This window comes from Stomoxys calcitrans, chromosome 4, assembly GCF_963082655.1.
Source record: "Stomoxys calcitrans chromosome 4, idStoCalc2.1, whole genome shotgun sequence".
In the NCBI taxonomy this organism is placed as follows: Eukaryota; Metazoa; Arthropoda; class Insecta; order Diptera; family Muscidae; genus Stomoxys; species Stomoxys calcitrans.
In genome coordinates this window covers 100,455,214-100,479,164 of record NC_081555.1, presented here as the reverse complement: position 1 = coordinate 100,479,164, position 23,951 = coordinate 100,455,214, and the positions used below count along the sequence as shown (strand labels likewise).

Below are 23,951 nucleotides of genomic sequence, written 5' to 3'. Positions count from 1 at the left end.
TAAACATATGACATTATCGATAAATATCATATCTTTGTTTGTAATTAAGCGTATGGGTATTATTCTATGACATTTCACATACGCTTTAGTGGATAGAACAAAATCACAAATACTCTTTTTCGCATGGTTTTTTATTAATTACATTTAGCGAAGGGAGTGTAAAGATTTATAAAATTAACGTAAAATAAGACATCAATAAAACAATCATATTTATCAAACCCAAACAAAGATTTATAACGACCGAAGATGTGTGTTTTATGTTTAAATATAAATTAAACCACGAAATCCAACGATGATCATTAAGCTATGCGCACCATATATACACCATTTGTCTGTCTGCATTTGTGTCGAGAGAGAGAGCGTAGGCCAAAGGTTATCGTTTATGTTTGACTGCAGCCAAAACACAAAAGTACAACTCACCTTTTGCACTGTTGACGTCGTAATTGTTGATGTTGAATTGTTGGAAGACAACAAAAGCATTGGTGTGGTTGCGGCTGCATTGGTTGCCTTCGTTGATTGTGTAGTGACGACGACAACGGCGTTGGTGATTGGAGATGCTGTTGAAGATTCAACAATTTTACTCGATGCGATGATAGGGGTGGTGGTGGCGGCAGTGGTAATGGAAGAAATACATGATGTCGACGCTGTCGTTGCTTTATTGTTGAGGCCGGCTTGCAATGCTGATGCAATAGCCGCAGCACTATTCTTTGTGGTATTGGCAGAATGGTTTCCGGAGGTGTTTGATCCTGTTGCTTGACGCTGTTTGGTTTTATTTGATGTTTTTGTAGAAGACGTCGACAATGAGGATGCTGTGGCCGAAGCAGAAGACGAAGTTGTTGTCGTCTTTCCCCCTGCTGCCGCTGCTGTTGTGGCCATTGTATAGCGACTACCCGTAGAGGATGTGGAGGCAGCTGACTGTAAGCTGGCCGTCGTCGGCTGTGACACTTGGCCCGTTGTTTTAGAAGAACTCTTTGACGAGATGGCCGTTGCGCCAGCAACGACTGCGGCAACGGCTGTTTCAGCGGCAGCAGCTGCACAAACACCATCCTGTTGTTGTGCATTGCTACTGGAAGACTCGACACGTACAATAATCGCTATTTTGTTAACTTGACTCAAATGTCGTTCCGTGTGAGCTTTCGATTTTTTTGCCCGAAAAAAATCGAATCAACACGGAATTCTCAACACTTCAACAGCGGCAACAAGTAACAACGAACAGCACAGAGAGAGAGGTATTTAAAAAACGTTGCAAACTTTTATTAGTTGGTGGTCTTTTTTTAGTTTTATATTTGCACAAATCAGCACTCACGAAATATGACACATTAGTTATATGGTGTTTATAAACAATTCCTTATTGTTAGCTTTTTGCTTTGTTTTTACTAGAACAACTTAGTAGATTTAATTAATGGATATCACACCTCAATAAGAGCAAGGATGTGCCACATAATTAAGTCAGCGTTGCAAAGTCATTAGCTAGATATGTAGCCCTTTATTATTTGTTGTTACATTTTGTTCAATGTTTTCGACAGTTTATAGAAAATGTACTACGAGATCAGTTCAAGTGTGAGTAGTAAGAAATACCCACAAAACAATGTTGACCACACATTCTCACATTCTTTGTGTGTGTAAAAATATTATTTTTGTGGTTTTAAGTCACTGGGTGTTTACAAGTTTCTCTTCTTCGCTTTGGTTGAAATATATTTTGGGATTTCTTTCTTTTATTGACACTTAAGTTCATTCCATTAATTCATTATGTTGTTATCTGGTGGCTGCTGATCTTTCCTCTTATGTTTATATTTTTTGTATTTTTCTTGAATATTTTATACACAATTCGTTGTAGTTGTATATGCGCCTGTGGCCATGAGGGGATTTCTTTAATATTTCATTTTGGCCGAAATTACGTTTAAGTATCGTTGGTGGAATTTCATGCACATTTGTCCAGTATTTTTGCTAAAAATTAACATTCATAAATCACTTGATAAACTCTCCATAAGGCAAAGATATTGAAGTTACAATTGTCATGTCATCATTTTTACTGTCCTTCATTCAGAATATTGGTCTGTCTGTCTGTACGTGTACAAATGTATATATGTATGTGCATATATGTATCAGTCAGAGCTTGTCTTCATCGTGGATGCATGGTTGGATGATGTATTCGTTTAATACGTTTTCAGTCACTTTTCATTATTCTGCTTTCTTGTATTCTTCATGCTTGTAATTTTTTTTCAATCTTTTGATGCCACTACATTCTCTCCATCGGTTTTTTATTTGCACTGCATTTTTTTTTTCCTATAGATTGTACATTCCTTCATTGAGATTCTTATTCTTTTGTAATTGTATGCACTTTGTTCGTTATTATCAGTTATAGAAGTTCTGTTCGAGCTACACAGACAACAACAAAAACAGAAGTAGCAACAACTTTGGTGCACTCTTGGTGACAAAGGCTGGAATTGTGTTCTCTTTACGTTACAAAAAAAAAACAGAAATGCTCCATAATTGCCAAATTTATTTCATAATTGTCTGGAAAATGTTTTTTCTTAAGCAGAGTTTACATTGCACATCATGATCGTACTCATCGTGTGTGCGTATTGATTACAGCTTTTGCCTAAAACGGTACATCGATTTTTTTTTTCTTTGATTTTATTTAATTTTTCATACTTTACTTCTCATTTGTTAACCCTATTAATGATAACACATTTCTTTCTAAACGATAGGGGTCATTCATCGAAAAAAATCAAATGATTTTGATTTTTCAGCCATGACTGATGGTTATGTGTACATGTGACGAATACACCTCTGTTTTCACCAATACTATTACAATGAACATTCATCAGATGTGCTATGTAAACTCAGCATTACAATGACCATACATCAGATGTGCTATGTAAACTCAGCATTACAATGACCATACATCAGATGTGCCATGTTTAGTTTTGCTATCGAATTGTAATCCAGCTTTCTTAGATTTTTCTCAAACTTGTTAACGCATCACTCAAACAGTTAAGAAAAAAAACCGATAATTATCATTATGCTTGTATACATATGAGCATATGAGTAACGGAATTGTTCAGTAATATTTATCATATGCTCTTGTGAAGAAATCTTATAATGAAAATAATGTTACGAATAATCTAATTCATTTTAAATTAATTACATTACCAATATTTTAACTTGTGTCCAAAGTAAATAAAAAGTAAAACAATTTTATACGTCATATTTAACCAGTTTTATATAGCTGCCTATAAGATATTGATCTCGTTCAAAATCTTAAATCCAGTTCATAGAATAATAAGAAATGTCTGAAGTTTAACCTCCATATTAGGGTAGAACTTTTCTTGACTAGCACTGTATAACGATAAAATACATGCTAACATAAGCAAACTAACTAAAACATCGCGCTATGCAAAAATTCCTTCAAAGATAATAAGGCGAAGCGAAAGACAAAATATTATAGTAAGGAGGAAAACGAATCAAATCCACAGCAAATACCATAGCAGCAATCACCACTATGAGACAATAATATCATGTGGGAATATTTACAACGAATAATAGCTAAGAAGATTACCAGGGTAGACATAAAGAGGAACCACAAAAAATAACTACCGTCGAATTAAATTCTAAATTCGAATGTGGACTTAACCAAAAAAGGGGGAACTTCCCCCAATGTAACTCCACTAAAACCTATCGCATAAGGAAACGTCGATGTTCCGGTTAAAATCCAAAACACCTTTGGAGACATTTGGAAGTATTGAACATAAAATTCAATTAATTTTTTTTTTTCTTGATATGCACAATTTGTTTGACTTCCAGCTATTTGGGATATTTTACTATCTTGAACAAAACGATGCCAAATGAATCTTAATAAATTCCTATATGTCGTCGTATGGCGACAAACCAACTGTCAAATGTGCTGTTAGAATAAAAGGTATTGCCAATTTAATTTAATTCATACTAAATAAATAAAAACCGACACAGATATGTGTCAAATTTATAATGGACCACAAATCAAGTGTGAATTAAAACAAAAAAAATCATGTTGTTCGTTCGCTGGATTTTTCCCCTAACCGCGAAACCAAATACCTCCCCTAAACCAACTAACTAAGAAATACAGCACCACATACTACTCTCTGATGGTTTCTATTTAAATATTCATTTGCCACTTTAAATTCCCTTAGCGCCACTTAAATTTGTTGTCACATCCACACCCACCTACTACCCTCTCTGACACTAGAGATTATTTCATCGTTGCAAATTCCCAATGTGGGATTTCAATGACCACACCTGGAAACACTATACTCTACACTACATACTGTGGCACACTGCACATAACATTTAAGTGAACATAATGGTTGGAAGTCCGACCGACCGATGGAACGCGTACAAAACAATTTGTAAAGTAAGTTACTTTTTTGTTTTGTATATTTCGATGGGGGACTATGGTGGCTATGCATTCGAACTCGCAATGGATACAATATAGTACACTGTAATGATGGTTTGGGTGGGTTGGGTAGGCGACAGGCGGCCAACAAGCAGTATACTTTTAATAGACAAAGTATAGTTAGTGCCTGTAGTGGTGCTATGTACTACTACACACATAGGTTGCTTTACAATGAACACGCCATCTCATACTCAAGGGAGGTCGGACGGTTTCTGATGGTCTTATGTTGTCTTACTTTACAAAGCTTTGCACACTTTTGCGTTTGCAAGCTGCTCTCGTTATTCGTTCGTTCGTTCATTTGTTGGTCGTTTGATTTCTTTTCGTGGTGATGGGGGGAGGACCTATTTTCATTGTACAAACGTCTATGTCAGTGAATTTCTTTCCTGCTTGTGTTTTTATAGCGGCAGCAGCTTCTCTTTGGTATTTGTTGTTGTTGCTGCTGCTGTTGCTATTGTGGTTGCTCTTATGGTTTCTACAGGGCGCTTTACTCTACGACAAAGAAAACATAAAGGAGGAAAACGTCGTATGAAAAAAATCCACTTAAGCTGTGTGTTGCGCATAGTAAAGCACTTAATTAGAGAAGCGATTACTTTACTACTTGAATGCTTAAGCTGTGTTCTCTGTTCTTTTGTGCAGCACTGTGCCGTGCCGTTGGGTATATTTGTATGTTTGTGTGTGCCAAGGGGGGTTCTAAGCTTTCTCTTTTGATATTCTCCCTCCCTGTTTGTGTGTAGTTGTTGTTTTGGGTTACTCCATCATAGTGAAAAGAATTTTTTGCCTCTTTATTTCATTTTGGAAGCGGTGTTTTGTTCAACAGTTCTATTTATAAAGTGAAAAAGATGAATGTATGTATGTAACGAGTGTATTATACTGTTCTATGTATATGTATGCGCTCGTCAAGTTATGTCTGTTATTAGCAGTAGTTAGAGATGCCAGATCTACCCTGGAATAACGCATAGACTATTGTATGTAAAAGTGACCTAAGAATAAAACTGTGTTCAAGCCGAAACAGTGGTTAATAGAATAATAGAAAAAGACAATTTCAAAATTGCTTTAATTCAGTTAATTAATTAAGTTTTTTTGGAAATTAAAATATTTTCCATATTGCAAAATGCTATTTTATGACCTTTTATAATTGTAAAGGGCTATCGAAAAAAGTAAGGAGATCAATAAACCGGTTTTTTCCTAAACCCGCTTATTTCTATACCATTGAGCCGACAGACAGGAGGCTCAGTGATCATGATGAAGCTGATGATGGGGCCTTAACTAGGCACCTGAAACGTCCGCCAGTGTGGTGTTGTCTGTGTCCATTCCACTTGTATGTCTGGAAATTTATTTTCTGTAATCAATAAAAACCTTTCATTCTAGTGATATTTCTTCTCATGGCCTCTTATCCGATTTGACTAAAATGTTGTATGAGGTGTTTCGTAATGATTTCCAACAACGGTGCTAAATATGGTCAAATCCGTTCATAACCTGATATAGCTGCCATATAAACCGATCTGAGTTTTTGACATCTTAAGCCTCTAGACGGCGCAATTCTTATCCGAATTCAACAACTGTGCTAAATATGGTTCAAATCGGTTCATAATCTGATATAGCTCCCATATAAACCCATCAACTGATTTTACTTCTTGAGCCCATATAGGGTGCAATTCTAATCAGTATCCTCTGTTTGCCTATGAAGAGATTACGGGCACAGAACTTGTTTTACCTATAATAAGATGCCGGCCAAAGTATTTGACAAATGCGATCCATGGTGGAGGGTATATAAGATTCGGCCCAGATGAACTTAGCACGCATTTACTTGTTTATCTCCAATTTGTTTGCCTGTTAGGTCGAACAAATCTTCCCTAAAGACAAAGAACCCGTTGACTTTCATCAAGAAACAGATATTAAAAAACACGTTGTGTGACAAATAAGGTTAAGAAATGAGAAGAAAAGTATGAAAAATTAAATATAATCAAAGAAAAGAAAAAATCGATGTACCGTTTTAGGCAAAAGCTGTAATCAACACATATACACGATGAGTACGATCACGATGTGCCATGTAAACTCTGCTTAAGAGTTAAAATCCCCAGTGTAAAAAGGGTTGTCTTTGTCAAATGCATGGTTCGAATAACTGCTAAAATCGTTCGATATCTTTCTATTGTGAGTTATACATTTATTTATTGAACGAGATTTTTGAAATATAAGAGTGGGAATGTTTTGATCAATAAAAATTTATAAATTTTGTGTGCTGCTATGGCTGGTAAATTAATTTATTATTTGCGTTATTACTTTTTCCCAAAGGGGGAAAGAGTCGAACTACAATAATTCGATCAAGGGAATGAAAATCACAAGAAATGAAGGATTTTTATTGATTATTGAAAACAAATTGCCAGATAATAGATTGGATTTGATCAAATACACAGCAATTGTAGACGTTTCTTAGGTGGCTAGTCTAATCATCAGTATAATATTGCTGCTCTCTACCCTCTAGTCTGTTGATCTACAGTTCATAGCATGTCAATTTATAGCCTTAAAATTAAATCTTCATCCTAATTTTGAGTATGGAGATTTTAATTGTGCTAACACAAGCTAATTCCTTCGGCCATTGTACATTTATTCATGTGTTAACATTGCTTCCTAAAATTTATGAAAAAATTTAATTTAAAAACATATTTAAGTGTATCAAACTCATTATGCAAAACATCGTTGTACATAACAATACTACAGTCGAAACCATAGTACGCTTTAGTGAAAAATACCGCTAAAGTGAACTTGGTGGAAAGAATTTGGCATTATTCATGCAAATAAAATCGCTTAACTGGAAAAGTTTTTATGCTCTAATTTTCATTTTTATATGAAACTAAAGTCGCATAAACGAAGAACGGTTTTCTATGGAAATCTGTCTGAAAATGGACCGTATTTTCCACAGTTGTTGGAATTAGTAACAGAACACCGCATGCAAATTTTCAACCAAATCGGACAAAAATTGCGGGAGATCGGTTTATATGGGAGCTATATTTAAATCTGAACCGATGTTGCCCATTTGCAACCCCCAACGACCTACATCAATATTAAGTATGTGTGCAAAATTTCAAGCGGCTACCTTTACGCGTTCGACCACTATCGTGATTTTGACAGACGGACGGACATGGCTAGATCGATTATACCCATCCTTCGATTGTGGGTATAAAAATTGGCCGTATGGGTCTTCAGATAACGGGGTCGTTTGATATCGAAATGAGCATTTAAAAAGCTGTCTTAATACCTTGTTACTTGGCTAATTATTGTCTCTGACTTTTAATGAGTGCTTCTGCGCATTGGTTATTTCATACAAATTTAGTACAGTGGCTCTGCATTCGTTCACTTATGTATGTAAAATTACAAATACGGATACGTGATAAAAAATGGACGCATTAATAGCGTTTCTTTTACCCAGTTTCGACCGTTTTTGGTATCGTGATGTTCAAACATAACGAAACATGCAATAATCATTTTGCACATCATTGCTACGATATATGATAATACATTAGTATGTTTATATGACATGCATTCAATTTGTCGCTGTCAAAATATTTGAGCAGTGAAAAAGAAAAAGAAGAAAAACATCTTTTGTTGATAATTGCACCAATTTTATAATTAAGTCTGAAATATCTGGCAACACTATCATAATACCAAAGTGAAAGACAAACATGAAAGCGCAGAAATGTTAGGGGAGGGGGACATAAGGCATTTAAGCCGAAAGGCATTAAAAACTGCTTATAACACACAGACGCACACACACACAAACGCACATAAAAACCACTTACTCTGTGCTCAGGCAAAGCGAGAAGTATGGAATAATAATAAAAACAACACAAAAAAAAACCGACTTGTCGGCATGTTTCTCGTAATGTTGCACTGCAACGTAATTAACACTGTAATCCGTACCGATTATAAATTAAGACAAATTGATGGAGTGTGTCGACGAGGAGGTATTATAAAGTTTTTTCCTCCTCTTCTTTTTTGGCAACAATCCACGTAAATGGGGATGTATGCACTAGAGTGCATGAGCAACCCAATATTGAGGTCTCACACAAAGAGGCAGGCTGGGAAGGGGGCAAAGAGGGAAAGAAAACAAGAAAAAAATACCATCATGCACACACAAAGCCACACACGTTAACATTCACTCGCTTATATGCTCAGTCAACTCATAAAAATGGTAATGTATGGATGGATGAATGGTTGAATGCAGGAAGGGTCGTTTATATGACTCTTTAAACAACCAAGGGGAGATGAACAAACAAACCGAGAGGCGAACGTACAACAAAAACGAACACACACATACACACGACTCAACGAGTGCCGGAAGAAGGGAGGACCATGATTTGAAAAGGACGAGCCAAGTAAGTAGGTGGCCTGGGTGTGTGTGCTTGTGTGTCTGAATTGGCGTGGCGTGTACAAACGCACAAACAAGAGAGCTTTAGCGGCTAAAAGCAACACAAGGCAGCAAGTAAGCAAGAAAGCGTGCAAACAAACAAAAAAGTGGTGTTTGCAAATAAATTCACAACGGGCAGCAATATTAAGCACACAACGGCAAAGAATAATACACAATATATACAGCAACAAAAAAACCTCAGCAGTTAGTCGTCGCCGTCATTGTATGGATCGTATGCAAGCATTCAGCCAGGCAGTTAGGTCAGGCAAGTAACATACCCCACCAGCACCCCAGCAGTGGTGCCTTGCGCTTCTCAGCAAAAAGAAAACACACACTAAAACAAGTCAAGACCAAAGAAGAACGAACAGTGGAATTTTTGTGATAAACGCATTGCTCAAAGAAATAACTCGCTATGGGCACACCAAATAAATAGGAAAGATTTTCAATAAATTAACCGGTTTGCAAGACAACATAGTTATGCTAAACGCACATAAACCAAACATTTATCACCACCTAATGAAGATCTAATAAAAAAATAAAAGCATCACATATTAATATTGTGTTTTAGACCTCATGTCGTTGCACCACATCGCTGCCATTATTCTGCCCTCATCATTTTGGCAAATGAATAAATTCTATCATAATGCTTATCAATTAAACAATTAATTTTGTTCTCAATAAAACTCGAATACAAGCTAACATTTATTTGATATGCATACCTGCATACTAACTAATATTTTCAAGTTATCGCTGTTATTGAACATTTTAATACTTTGAAGTAATTAATATACGATTATAATAGATAATTAAAAAACGATTAAAAGTTTCCGCAAAGTAGATAAACTAAAAATTGAATCAATTTTAACAAGTAAAATCGTGCCGAGTTCGGCCGGGACGAATCTTATATGCCCTCCGCCATGGATCAAATTTGTCGAGTTCTTTTCCCCGTATCTCTGTTGTGCTGTTTCAGGCTATAGACCGATCGATAAACCGTCCAATATGTTCTGGACACATATGTTCATGAAATCATTGTACACAATTTCAGCTAAATCGCCCTCTAGTTGCTCAAGAAATAAAATAGGGAGATCGGTTTATATGGGAGCTGTATCAGGTTATGGACCGATTTGAACCACACTTAGTACAGTTGTTGGTAGTCATAACAAAACACGTCATGCCAAATTTCAGCTTAATCGGATAGGAATTGCGCCCTCTAGAGGCTCAAGAAATAAAATAGGGAGATCGGTTTATATGGGAGCTGTATCAGGCTATAGACCGATTCGGACCGCATTTGACGCGTACGTTGCAGGTTATGGGAGAAGCCGTTGTTCAAAATTTCAGCCAAATTGGATAATAAATACGCCTTCTAGAGGCTTAAGATATCAAGATCCCAGGTCGGTTTATATGATAGCTATATCAGGTTATGGACCGATTTGAACAACACTTAGTACAGTTGTTGGTAGTCATAACAAAACACGTCATGCCAAATTTCAGCTAAATCGGATAGGAATTGCGCCCTCTAGAGGCTCAAGAAATAAAATAGGGAGATTGGTTTATATGGGAGCTGTATCAGGTTATAGACCGATTCGGACCGCATTTGACGCGTACGTTGGAGGATATGGGAGAAGCCGTTGTTCAAAATTTTGGCCAAATTGGATAATAAATACGCCTTCTAGAGGCTCAAGATATCAAGATCCCAGATCGGTTTATATGCCAGCTATATCAGGTTATGAACCGATTTAAACTATACTTAGCATAGTTGTTGGAAGTCGTAACAAAACATGTCATGCTAAATTTCAGCCAAATCGGAAAGTAATTGCGCCCTCTAGAGGCTCAAGAAATAAAATAGGGAGATCGGTTTATATGGGAGCTGTATCAGGTTATAGACCGATTCGGACCGCATTTTACGCGTACGTTGCAGGAGAAGCCGTTGTTCAAAATTTTAGCCAGCTATTGGAAGACATACCGAAATATGTCAAAACAAATTTCAGCCAAATTGGATAATTATAGCGCTCTCTAGAGGATCATGAAGTCAAGATCCAAGATCGGTTTATATGGCAGCTATATCAAAACATGGACCGATATAGCCTATTTACAATCCCGACCTATACTAATAAGAAGTATTTGTGCAAAATTTCAAGCGGCCTTCGAAAGTTAGCGTGCTTTCGACAGACAGACGAACGGACGGACATGGCTAGATGGACATAAAATGTCGTGTCGATCAAGAATATATATACTTTATTGGGTCTAAGACGAATATTTCGAGGAGTTAGGAAATTAGTATACCCCCATCCTATGGTGGAGGGTATAAAAACCAAAATAATCGCAATGATATATTCGGATACCAAAAGTTTGCCATAAAGAACTCATGGTAGGGCCAGGAGCGTGAAAATATGTATTTGAAGCCTAGAATGCAGTATACAGATTCTGTAGTCAGTAGCAACACAGCAATCAATGTGTCAGCAGATGGTTCTGCTATAGGCACATCCTCCCTTCTGCAGAGACCAAGGAAATCTCGTAACATACGAGGGCTGCTATATAAATTTTTGGCGGAAATAAAAAGAAGCCATGGGGTGCCAAGTCCGGGCTGTACGATGTATGACCCATCAATTTGACTTTTTGGCCGGTCAATAAACAGTTGGTTTACACCGATGTGTGAGAGCTCGCATTGTAATGGTGAACAATGATTCGTTTTCCCTTGTTCGTTTTTCCGAATTTCTCAAACAAATTGTGATGTACCACTTACAATTGGCCGACCTACGTTGCTAAAGCGGAATAGTTGGCACATGACCAATTTTGCCAAAGAAACAGACTACCATTTGCTTCGAAGTGCTTCTTCCACAAACAACTTTCGTTGGATTTGGCTCTTCTTGGCAGACACCCCCATGGTCGATTGTTGTTTTGTTTCAGGCTCATTCGCCTGAATTCACGCATTGCCACCCGTGACGGTATTATTTTTGGAATGAATGTCTTACCACAAGTAAGTTCGGCCGGGCCGAACTTAGCACGCTTTTATCTTTTTTTATTATAGCCACTCCGTTACATTCAATTTTATGTGGGAAAACAAAATTGAATTTTTTATTGATGGTTGTTTTTCCGTTGGCTACCTGTTGGGGATTATTTTGTTACAGAAACCACTCAATTACTGGTCTCATTTAGATGGAAAACAGCAAAAATGTTTCGCACATATCTATAATTATTTGTCTGGGGTGCATGATATTGCAACTCATTATATTGTTTACATTCATTCATTTCGTTTTATTTTACGCTCCGGATATGGGTTCACTTAATTTTAAAGGGTGTTAAGAAGGAAGATTGCAAGTAACCCTGCTTCGTGTAAAGCCCCAATTATTACAATGGAAAAGAGAAGATAAGAAAATCGATTACAAGAAATCGAACTATTATTATTTAAAAAAAACAAGCTTCTGAATACATTTCTAATTCAAATTTCTATTGCAAAACCACTGTGAACAGCATCTTATGGCAATAAAATCATATTATTCTTAATATTACAATTTGATAAGGAGATAAAACTATGCATAATCAAGGTCATCATCATTTATGTTATTAAAAAAATAATCATACATTCTTTTACAGAGTTTCCATAGTTGAAGAAATATTTTTCTTTACATATGATTATCGAAAATTCATGGGTGCATTCAATTGTGTAAATTGAGATATTTTTTTTAATTGCATTGTCCTTAAACCACTGTAGTAAAATATCATTGAAAAAAAAAATACATTTGGTATTTCCAATACAAAAAAAAAAAACAGCAGACATAATAGACCCGTGTACACTTTACAGAGGCGGCTACAAAAGGAGAAAATTAAATAAGAAAAAAAAAATATATTGCCAACGATTATACGACAACGGCGACGATGTTGATGATTTTTTGTTGTTTGACAACAATAAATATTTTGGGAGGGGGTATATAAATACAAACATACAAACAAACACACGAGTTTGTACGATGGCCCAAAAAACAAATAAAGAAAAAAAAAGAAAAAGTGAATTCTTTTTATACTTTATTTTTTGTCGTTGTTGTTGTATTTAATACGTTTTTTATTTTTATTTCTTGTTTCGTCGTTGTTATGCGCAACGCGTACTTATGCAAATTTGCAAATGAATAAAGCAACAGCAGCAAGAGCAAAACGACGCCATATAAAAGAAAAAAAAACCAGTACGACAAAAAAATTATAAATGAGCGAACGACGAACGAATGATGATGATGATTGCCTAACCGACTGGCTGACCAAACCATCCTCTAAACGATGGCAACGACAAACGGCCAGCCATGCGACAGGGACCATGTCGAACCAGTAAGTAAGCACCAGCAAACAAACAACTAGCAAGGCAAGTGAAACAGGCTTAAACGTTTGGATAATTGTTTTGGACCACACTGGGGCAAAGAAAAATTTTCTCAATTAGTATAATCTTCATGGAATTCTTTGGCCAAACAATATTGCATGCAAAATTTTAAATGAATCAAAAATGTTTAATCTCTTTTGGCCCCAGAAGTCATCAGAGCAGGAGATGGGATATCGCATGCAAAATTCGACAGAAATCGAAAAATTTTGACCTCCAGAAGCCCCAGAAATCATCAAAGCAGTAGATCGGATTATATGGAAGCAATTATTAACGCAGCAGTAAGCTGGGCGAATATCTAAGGTGGGGCCTAATTTAACGTCTCAGACATCGGGACCGTGCCATAGGACGGTCCTCCTAGCTCTTGACCTATCGAAGACTTTTAATATGAATTGCAATTTCCTCACAAAACATTCAATTAACAAACAGGCAGCAAACTTCTCACATATATGAGTGCTGTCCGTTTCAAGTTTAAGCTCAATGATAAGGGACCGCCATTTTATAGCCTAGTCCGAACGGCGTGCCACAGTATGAAGCATCTTTGGGGAGAAGTTTTTACATGCCCTAGTAGCTCAAAAATGTCGTAATGTCGGGGATAACCACGGCAGAAAATTACTTCGGATGTTCTTGTTAGGATTGGAACCCAGGCATACGGCGCCATAGACGGATCTGCTAAACTCTGAGCCACGGAGGCTATTTTTAAAACGGTTAACCGAAATTATGGAAAGCGTAAAGAGGACAATTAGAAGAGCCATTGACATTGAGCAACCATCACAATTTACCACAAACTGTGCAATTAAAGCTCCCGATGACTAAAAATAGGGCGGAGTAGCCCCGCTACTTAAGCGTTATTTACTAGAGTGGCTCGTAACAATGGATGTGCTTTATTTTCGTACAATATAGTACAAACCACGATTAATCGTTTACCAGCCCACCTAAGCATGATGCGCTGTGTGCCCTCTTTTACAATACACAGTACAAAAATTCTCCTACATTTAAACTGATAGGTTTCATGGGCGCTTCTTGTCTTCCAAGGATTGTGTGCAAATTTGCAAAAAACTTACACCCAGAGAAATTTATTAGAACAATCAGAAATAATTTTGGTGTAATGGCTGGTACTATGTTTCATAAGCTATGGGAATGTCCTACTGAATGTGATTAGCAATTTGTTTTGCTTTAAAAACTATTATCTAAACAAAGTAATCACGGAAAATTTTCGCGCAAAGCCTTAAGAAAAGAAAGTCAGCATGAAATGAGACAGCAGTATTTTTTTGCTAAAACAGCAAACATTTCCATGATCGTATTTTGAGTTTTAATGCCAAGTTACTACTCTACCCTTAGAAACCTTCTATTTGAGCACCAGTTTGTCATAAGCTGGCTGCATGTCCCCTTTAAGAAGGTTTGGCGGGCCTTTAGATACCCTAACATCCCTGAAGCGGACATGTTTGGGCTTGTTAGGGGAAAGGCGACCTCCTACATATCCCGCTTTTACATCAAAATATCATTCTTCACTGCATTTTGAATCTACATGGATATACAAACAAAACAGAAATTGATTTTTTAGATAATAACGATTTGAGGCTATCACATAGTGCGAAATAATGCATTCTCTCCCTGTTTTTAAACTATCTACCGATTATTTCGTTCATTGAGTGCATAGTATAGTCACACAATCAGTTAATTTGACTGAGCAGAATCGTTCATAACTGGGAATCTCTACAATTTTCACTTTCATGTTTAAACACAATAAGTGCTACCCACCCCACACCCTCATCTTAATAGCGATACTGCTCCTCTTACTCTCACTTATGTGATTCTCTTACAATATGGCATTGCATTCACACAAATGACGGGTGCTTGAGTAAAAAAAGCAAGAACTTGCTGTTTGTGCTTCTTCTTCTTTCATTGAAAATTAATTTCTCATTTTCAATTGCTCTTTTCGGAGGATTAATTTTAATATATATTTTTTATATATCTGGCAAAATATCTTTTAATTGATGCCCAATTCTTTAAAGTCCATTCAGCCGTTTGGCTACAATATGTACAACAAAATCGCCTTTATAAAACCTTGGCCGTTTAATAATGTATGATATAATAGTCTTTTAATCGATATATTAAAATTAGACTCGATACCAATAATCGATAATGCAAATAATTCAGCTCAGCTCGAGTAACTGAACAACAACAAAAAAAACTATAAAAATAAATTAAATCCCATTACAATCACTATTCCCACTGTACAACTCCAAATCCAAAGGTGCCGACAATGATGTTTTGTTTAAAAAAAAAAAAAGAAAAGTCCTGTTGTTCGATTTGGTAAGGTCTTAAAAATGCCACATAAAGCGCTACTACGTGCATTACTTGATGCAATCTGTTAAATTTGCCGTTTCTGTGTTATTGATGTCGATGGTGTGTGCAGAGTGGTGCAGTTCTTCTGCTCGACCAGCCAAAATCTTTCTTTATCCCAAATGCTGATCCATGCACAATGGGGTATAGACGACGCAGCATCCTTTCCGTACGATGAGGATGATGATGTTGACGATACCGATGGTAGGTATGCACTTATTTAGCCCAACTAAATTGCATAGATTTTTGAGACTGTGGTGTGTGTGGATGTTGTATTTTGGCATGTCTGCCACGTATCACAGCATACACATAACAGGCAAATAACAGATGAAAAACAAAATGAAAATAAATGATCAAACATATTGCATGGTTGGTTCTACAATATTAGAGACGGTAGGTTTATATCGTCTCCTATAACGCCCTCTATAGTGGTCACCTTAACCTTAAGGTAATGGATATATAGGTTTTTCAAATAACAAGTGTTATTTTGGTATACAAAAAAAAATGACCGGATGTTTATTATTTCATAACAAAGAGGAAGGCATAGCACCACTGTAGCGCAGTGGTTAGCATGTCCGCCTATGACGCTGAACGCCTGGGTTCGAATCCTGTCGAGACCATCAGAAAAAATTGTCAGCGGTGGTTTTCCTCTCCTAATGCTGGCAACATTTGTGAGGTAATATGCCATGTAAAACTTCTCTCCAAAGAGGTATCGCACTGCGGCACACCGTTCGGACTCGGCTATAAAAAGGAGGCCCCTTATCATTGAACTTAAACTTGAATCGGACTGCACTCATTGATAAATGATCACGGGTAAAATTTGCAATTTGCATATCTGTAATAATGAAAAAGAACATCAGCCACATGGCCACCACGACCACGCTTTATGTTTTTCATGAAATTTTCCATAACCATTTCGCAAAGTTGCTCTATATCCTTTACGAATTCTATCTTTGAGGTCTTGAATCAACGATGGACTGTTGACGTACACCATATCTTTCACGTGGCCCCAAAGGAAGAAGTCGCACGGCGTTAAATCACAATTGTTATCAACTCTTCCAGAGATAAAACGGCCCGAAAACTTTGCTCGCAAAATACCAATGGTTTTGTTGCTTGTGTGGCACAAAGCGTTTCCTTGTTGAAGGCAAACGTTATCAATAGCATTCAGCTCCGACCATAACAAATCACTACTCATCTCTCGATAGCTCAATTCATTTACCGTAACTGTTGACACAAGCTCATTTTCGAAAAAGTACGGTCCAATAAACCCGACGGGGCATAAACCTCACCAAACAGTCACACGTTGAGAATGAAGAGGTTTCTCAACAATAACTCTTGGGTTTTCCGAGCTCCAGATGCGACAATATTGCTGTATTGCGGTCCGACAAGGAGCTTCACGACGACCCAAAACTGCTTTAGTTTTGGGAACTATGACTGCAAATTTTTCATCATTTTCATAGCGAATTTTAATATTTGTATAAGTTTTGTTGAAGCGTTAATCGCTCCATTTATATTAAAAATGGCGTAGTTTATATTTGTCAAAGAATAAATGCTTTAAAAGTGACAGCTACCGAAATACCGGATGATTAAAATAACATCAATTGTTGGAAACCCCAGTAGTAAACTTGCATGTAGTATAAGACCATAACGGGTTTTCATTAATGAAGTGAAATTTGGAAAGAGCATGATAACGTCAAATATTATTTATTTCAATCGAAAACGGTAATCGTTATGTTTAAGGTGTTTTTAATGCAACATAATTTAAGAACTTTTTTTAGTAATTTCAATCAGCTGACAAATAGTGCTGTCTAAAACTAAACATGAATCGCCGACGACTGTCAAATTAAAACTACGTGACAACAAGTTATTATATCCACAGCAATAGCCATTCGGTTAGTAGCATCCTCGAACTATTGATCTGGTACCCCCTAAAGTATTTATATTCTTGATAGTCTTGACATTCTGAGTCGATCTAGCCATGTCCGTCCGCTTCACGATAGCGTTCGAACGAATGAAGATATTCGCTTGCAATTTTACACTGATACTTCTAATTGATGTAGGTGGATAGGGATTGCAAATGGGCCATATCGGTTCAGATTTGGATATAGCTCCTATTGAATCCCTTGAAAGTTAAAATTGTTATTCTATTTGAAGTTTTGCAGTAGTGCTCTGTCTTTAACCTGATACAGCTTCCATATAAACGAATCTCCCGATTTGGCATCTTGAGCCCCTGGAAGTCGCAATTGTTGTTCGATTTGGCTGAAATTTTGCACGTAGTGTTTTACTATGACTCTCAACATCCACGCTAAATAATGTTCAAATTGGTTTCTAACCTGATGGGATGCACATTCCATTAAGGAACAGGGGAAAACTCACATATTAATGACTGCTGTCCGATTCAAGTCTAAGCTCAATGATAAGGGACCTTTTTTTATAGCAGATTCCGAACCTTTCTGGGAAGAAGTTTATATATGGCATAGTACCTTACCAATTTTGCCAGTATCAGGAGGGGGAAAACCATTGCTGAAAATGTTTTCTGTTCTCGCAAGAAATGTGATTCAGGCTTTCAGGGTCATATGCGGACTTTATAACCTCTGCGCTACGATAGTTTCCTGATTTAGGTGTCATATAAACCAATTCCCCAATTAGACTTCCGTGATCCCTAGAAGCTTTAGTTTTTGCCTGATTTGGTACGTAAAGTACACACGAGGACTTCAACTAAGTTAATTTGCATACATTTTTACCAGAATCCATAGTGGTGGGATCCCAAAATTGGCCCCGGCCGAACTTGGCACATTTTTACTTGTTCAATACTCACACTTACAGGACTGTCACTTACAGAAAACAAAAAGTGCAAAGGTCCCTATGCATGTTGTGAAAGTAAAGAAAGAAAAATATGCTGATTGAAAATGTCACAAGCAAGAGAAAACGTAAACAAAAAATGTGATAACTTCAATGGCAGAAACGAGTAAAATAAAAAGTCCTTTAATCGATTTTCCCAAACTTCAACAAATTGATATTGCATAGCCTAGATATGTACAGTGTTATGAGGACATTATAATTTTGGAATGCCGGGTATTACAGTTTTGCAAAACCTTAATTATAAACAAATAAATACGTGCCGGGCCTAGTCTTGGGTACCCACCACCTTGGGTTCCGTTCAAAATTTGCCTTTATTAATTGAGTTCGTATTTGAATTATTTTACAACAATAAAATCGGGAATTGGATGCGGCTGCTTTGGTCTCGATTAGTTATACAGACCATTTCAGATCACAGACCGTTTCGAAGTCTTTGTGTCAAATTTCAGTCAAATCAGGTGAAAATTGGGGCATCTAGGAGCTCAAAATGCCAAATCCGATTCGGATCCTAATTGGCATGGATGTTGGAAGTCATAGAAAAGTCTTTGTACCAAATTAGAAGAAAATTGAAGCTTCTAGGGGCTCAAGAAGTCGGTTTGAATGGAGGCTATATCAGTTTATAGACCGATTTGGATCATACACAGCACTGAGATTGAAAGTCAGAACCCAAGTCTTTGTGTAAAATTTCAACTGAGTTTTCTGGGGGGTCAAGAAATTGGTTTGTATGGGGGCTGCATCAGTTTATAGACCGATTTGGATCATACTCGGCACCAAGATTGGAACCAAGCCCTTGTGCCAAATTTCAGCCATATCGGATTCAAATTGAGGTCTCTAGGAGCTCAAAATTACAAAACTGCAGATCAGTTTATATGGGGATATGTCCCATTTGCTATCCCCAACGATCTACATCGATCAGTTTCTGTGCAAAATTTCCTGGGGATATCTTTATTCATTCGAACGCTATCGAGATTTTTACAGACGAACGAACATAGCTAGATCTACCCTGAATGTCAAGACGATCAAGAACATATACTCTATATAGGGTCTCATGTCAATATTTCGTGGTGTTACAAACGGAATGACTAGATAATAATACACCCATACTATGGCGGTGGGTATAAAAGAAAAATTTTGCAATTTTAATTATATTATTCTTTTTCTTTTTTTTATGTTTCTAAACAATTGACCCACCTCAATGTCTTGGTGCAACGCGCACCAAACTTTTCGTCGCTTTAAAAAGGAGGGTATGGCCTCTTTTTTTCATGGTAATGTTGGTGGCGATTGGCTGACTGACTGATGGCATCATAGCCGAGACAGTGGCGTGTGTGCACGATGGTAACACCAACACCCTCATGAAAATATGCCCGCAACTGCAGTGCATTTAAGGGATCAACAGCAGAGAATTTGTTGCAATTATCTGTTAAATGATGAACTGATTGGGGTAGAGGTTATTAAAATGGCATCAGCCAGTTTTAATCAATTTTCTCATTCCCTCTATTATAATATTTACTGCTCATCATACCGACGTCAGATAGCTATCTGTTAAAGTGGTGGTTGTGGAGATGGTGATGGTGCTGGTGAGCAATGGGTAATTAGGGAAAATTTTCATATTATTCAACGTTGAAATGTTTGGTTGGTAGGCTGGTTGTTTGATTGGTGATATCAGTACAATATGAAATTAATAATTAAATATAACTAATTGATGTGAAAGGCAGTGTATCGTGAAAAAAAATAAAGGAGGAATGTTGAGATGAGTGTATCACATAGCAAGTTTAATACATTGGAAAAGGGAAAGGAAGACATAGTATGGTGCAGAAAAAGGAAAAAACAAACTAACGCATAAAACAAAAAAGTTAAGAACCAGGCGAACCTGGGAGAAACTCTCAACGGCCCATGGATCAGTAAGCCAAATTAGGCCTCTACACAACTCCAGAATTACGAGAGGAGAACAGATCCGTACGGATCTCGATGAAACTTCTCTACCAGTCAAAACCTTACTAGGGCCGACACCAGTGACTTCAGGGTAGCGCAGACCTCCGACTGAAAAAGCCTATATGATTCCAAGAAACTCAATGAACCCTCCTGCCTCCATCCAATCTAGACCCAGTGAAAGAAAGCAAGATTAGTAAACTTTCCGCCAAATCAGCTGGTTTTATAGAGGGTAATAACAGGTTGTGAGGAATTGATAAACAAATCGAATGACAAAATTTTAAGTGGGTTTGTAAGTTATTCTGTTTTTTCACGACAAATTTTTAGTACCTATCAACCAGGGGCCGAACTACCGCATACGTAAACGAGTAAAATCGTTTGAAATTATGCATTTCTTTATTGAACGAGTATTTTTGAAAATTAAGAACGCGAATATTTAAATTATCATAATTTGTAAAAAATGTCATAATTAAAAGTCTATAAAAGTGGAATAACATCCTTTAAATACGAGATGAAGTTTCATTCGATACGACAGCACACTCGATTACGCATGCGGTGATTCGGCTCCAGTTTTATTTAGCTTGGTTATTTAATTAATTTTAAATTTTAACGTTGTTTAATATTTTGATTTTTTTTTGGGTGTATGCATGGATATGTAAGCTCCTCACAGTGTTGCAGTACAGTTTAGGACAACAACAACAACAAACATATTTATTGTTGTTTTGTTGATGAGAAGGATGGAAATGAGAATAACGACGACGATAGGCAATCAACATGCAACCACAATAAACCACATCAGGCAAGAATAGCTACTAGCCAGTTAGTTCTCCGTTTGTCCGATGCGCCTGTTCATCAGTGTGTCCAACACTGAATGGTATAGAAGCACAATTCCAGCACAAAGCCGGAGAGCCTGGCCAAGTAGGCAAGCAACAAATCCATGATGGGCCACAAACAGTAAAACAGCCTCTGTGTGTGCACAAATGGATGTTAATGACAAAAAAAAGCTGAAATTTACTAAAGCCGGCCCTCACACGCAGTCGTTTATGCGAAAGAGCGAGCGAAAAAGAGAGAGGGAGTAAGTTTTGTTAAAGCTAAAACTTTGGGACTACGACTAAACCGCCACTACTCACTTGCCCAGTGACTGTAGCAAATTTTTGAAAGAGAAAAATTAAAAAAAAAACACAAATAGCGCTAACACACACACAAACTCGAGCATTAACAAAGATTGCACATGAATAAATGTTTCTGCAACGGCATCCGAGAAAAAATAGAGGCCACTAGCCAGGCACACACAAAACTGATATCCAATGTTAACATTCGGGATCCACAGTACGTTGGTAGTGCACACTTCAATCCAAACTAATACACAGACATACAGTCGTCACCATAATCATCATCAACAACTACATCTCATCGTCGTCGTAGTCTTCTTTCTCAGTAGTTTCATACACACGACATGACAAGAAACGAAAATGGGTTTATTTGCTTGTTGTGCATATTGTAGTTGTTTGTGGCAGTTCTTGTTGTTGTTGTTATTGTAGTCTATTCATCTGTCCATCCATCCATCTATCGGTGGTTTGGTGGGTACGTACACAGTCCTCGTCTAATCGTACAAATCTATCCGTCTGTCTGTCCGTTATTCAGTCTATTCCAAATGATGACGATTGGTATACATGGCAATATACGGCAGTATCATTTCCAAAATTTCATTTCAATTTTTTTTAATATTTATTTTTATTTATTTTTTTTTTTTGTTTTCCTTTCAAATCTCTAAACAATCAAATATTTACACTGCGCTCACATAAACACACGGAGAATAATATAGCGTTGAATTTTTGCCAAGGCAAAGAAAAACCAACAAAAATCGAATCGAGTTTAATCACTGTCACACTCACACACGATGTGTAATACTATTATTGAATTTATTTTTTTTTTGTTTTTGATTTCCGATACCGACGTAGACAACTCATTCGATCGTTCGCGTATCGTCGGTTGTAGCGTATCGCTGTATCGCGCGTACCGTCAGTTACATAAAACAATAGCGTATAGACGAGAAAGAGCTCCACTTGCTTCCATATCACGAACTACACTGAATGCTAAGGATTTTACTGAGCATTCGACAACCCAACAACTTTGATTTTCATTTGAAAGATACAAAACATCACCTCTCTTTTTCTCTCTAGCTGGAGCTCTCTCTCACACTGGGCAGAGTTACCACCTACTACTGTTTCTAAAAATCAAATTAAACCACCAAATTTCGCGATTGAAATAAAACAAAAAATATTAATATATTAAAAGAAAAAATAGAAAAACAACAAAAATTAGTAACAAACAAAATTCATTAAAGAAGTTAAAAAAAAAAATACTAAAATAACACATTAGGCAATACCATAGTTTCAAACGATTATTTTTGGTATATAACGAAAAGAATGTTTTCAACTCTGTTTAATGCAACTAAAACCTCGAAATGCTTTTGAGGACGAAAATGCGGCAATCTGCAATCAGTACACAGAAAAAATATATAGCTAATTAAAATATGGCATTGACTTATGAAAAATTTCATAAACAAGGTGTTATTTGAATAATTTTTGACATGGAAATTGGATTTTCTTTAGCACGGCGAGTGATTGACAAATATGGCATACGTTGAACATATTTTTTATTGTATGAATTAAATTTTTATTTAATAGCATATATTGTGTACTGACCAAGATTTTATAAGTCTCACTTCTTTCATATACAGACTCAAAGTAGCTTGGCTAGACAAAAAGAAAAACAATATCAAGAAAAATAGAAGCTGTAGTTGTTTAATCATTCCATGAAATATAATTTTTTTAATCATAATTCAAAGTTGAAAAAGTTTATTGTGAAAAACGTTGTGTGAAATAGTGAAAAGCGGAAAAAATTTGTGTGTGAACAAATAGAATGGACCAATTTTGAACACAAGAAATTGGAGGATATTGTGGGATGCGAACGTGATATTTATAAATACTTTTAACATTATCTTATTTTAATAGTTTACTGTCCAAATAGAGATATAGATTAACTTGGAAAACGGGGTTGAGGATGGAAGATAACATGTGTGGATTTAGATTTTGATATTGTGAGCAAAATGCTAAGATTGGTAATTACTACAATTGATTTTAAGTAAGGTCATCGGTTTATTGTGCGCTCTAAATACTAAAAAAGTAACATCGATAAAGAAAATCTAAGTTAGGAATTCCGTGCTACTTACAAAATCCTTAATAATCCTTTATCAAAAATCATTAACAATTCATTTTAAATATTTATACATATTAATTTAATTTATTTATATTACACTTTACAGACCATGTTCACGACAATGGAGAGGCTCTAGATGGAAACGACAAATTTTCTTCTGTTTTTCAATACCTGGGATCTTGAAATAGGAAAATCCAAAATCCTTAACAATTCATTTTAAATATGTATAAAAATAATTTATTTATTATACTCTTTGCAGACCATGTTCCCGACAATGAAGTGAGGCTTCTTCTTATAAGTTCAAACTAGTTTTTAATTTTTTGTGTAGCAAAAGGAGAGAGGAAAGGCCAACTCTGCAGGAAGCGGAGAGGAAAGGAAAGGCATGGTGTGAA

At 36.5% G+C, this 23,951-nt stretch overlaps 2 protein-coding genes across 5 annotated transcripts in view; both read right to left on the bottom strand.

Annotated features, from left to right (window-relative positions):
• LOC106083224 (mucin-12) overlaps positions 1 to 23,951 on the bottom strand; it is a 111,388-nt gene that overhangs the window by 10,971 nt on the left and 76,466 nt on the right. The gene's annotated exons all lie outside the window — the stretch shown is intronic.
• On the bottom strand, positions 248 to 22,422 carry LOC131997267 (uncharacterized). Its single transcript, XM_059367946.1, has 3 exons — positions 22,139 to 22,422; positions 421 to 1,947; positions 248 to 336 (listed from the first exon to the last, which is right to left on the bottom strand). The coding sequence occupies exons 2-3, from the start codon at positions 874 to 876 to the stop codon at positions 262 to 264; spliced, it is 531 nt and encodes a 176-aa protein (XP_059223929.1). The 5' UTR covers positions 877 to 1,947; positions 22,139 to 22,422; the 3' UTR covers positions 248 to 261.

What these genes read in the sequence shown, in the direction of transcription:
- LOC131997267 (XM_059367946.1), bottom strand. Translation starts at nt 876, where the DNA reads ATGGCCACAACAGCAGCGGCAGCAGGGGGAAAGACGACAACAACTTCG. An exon ending in CGACGTCAACAGTGCAAAAG is followed by an intron (nt 337 to 420) that starts GTGAGTTGTACT and finishes ACACAAATGCAG; the next exon opens with ACAGACAAATGGTGTATATA.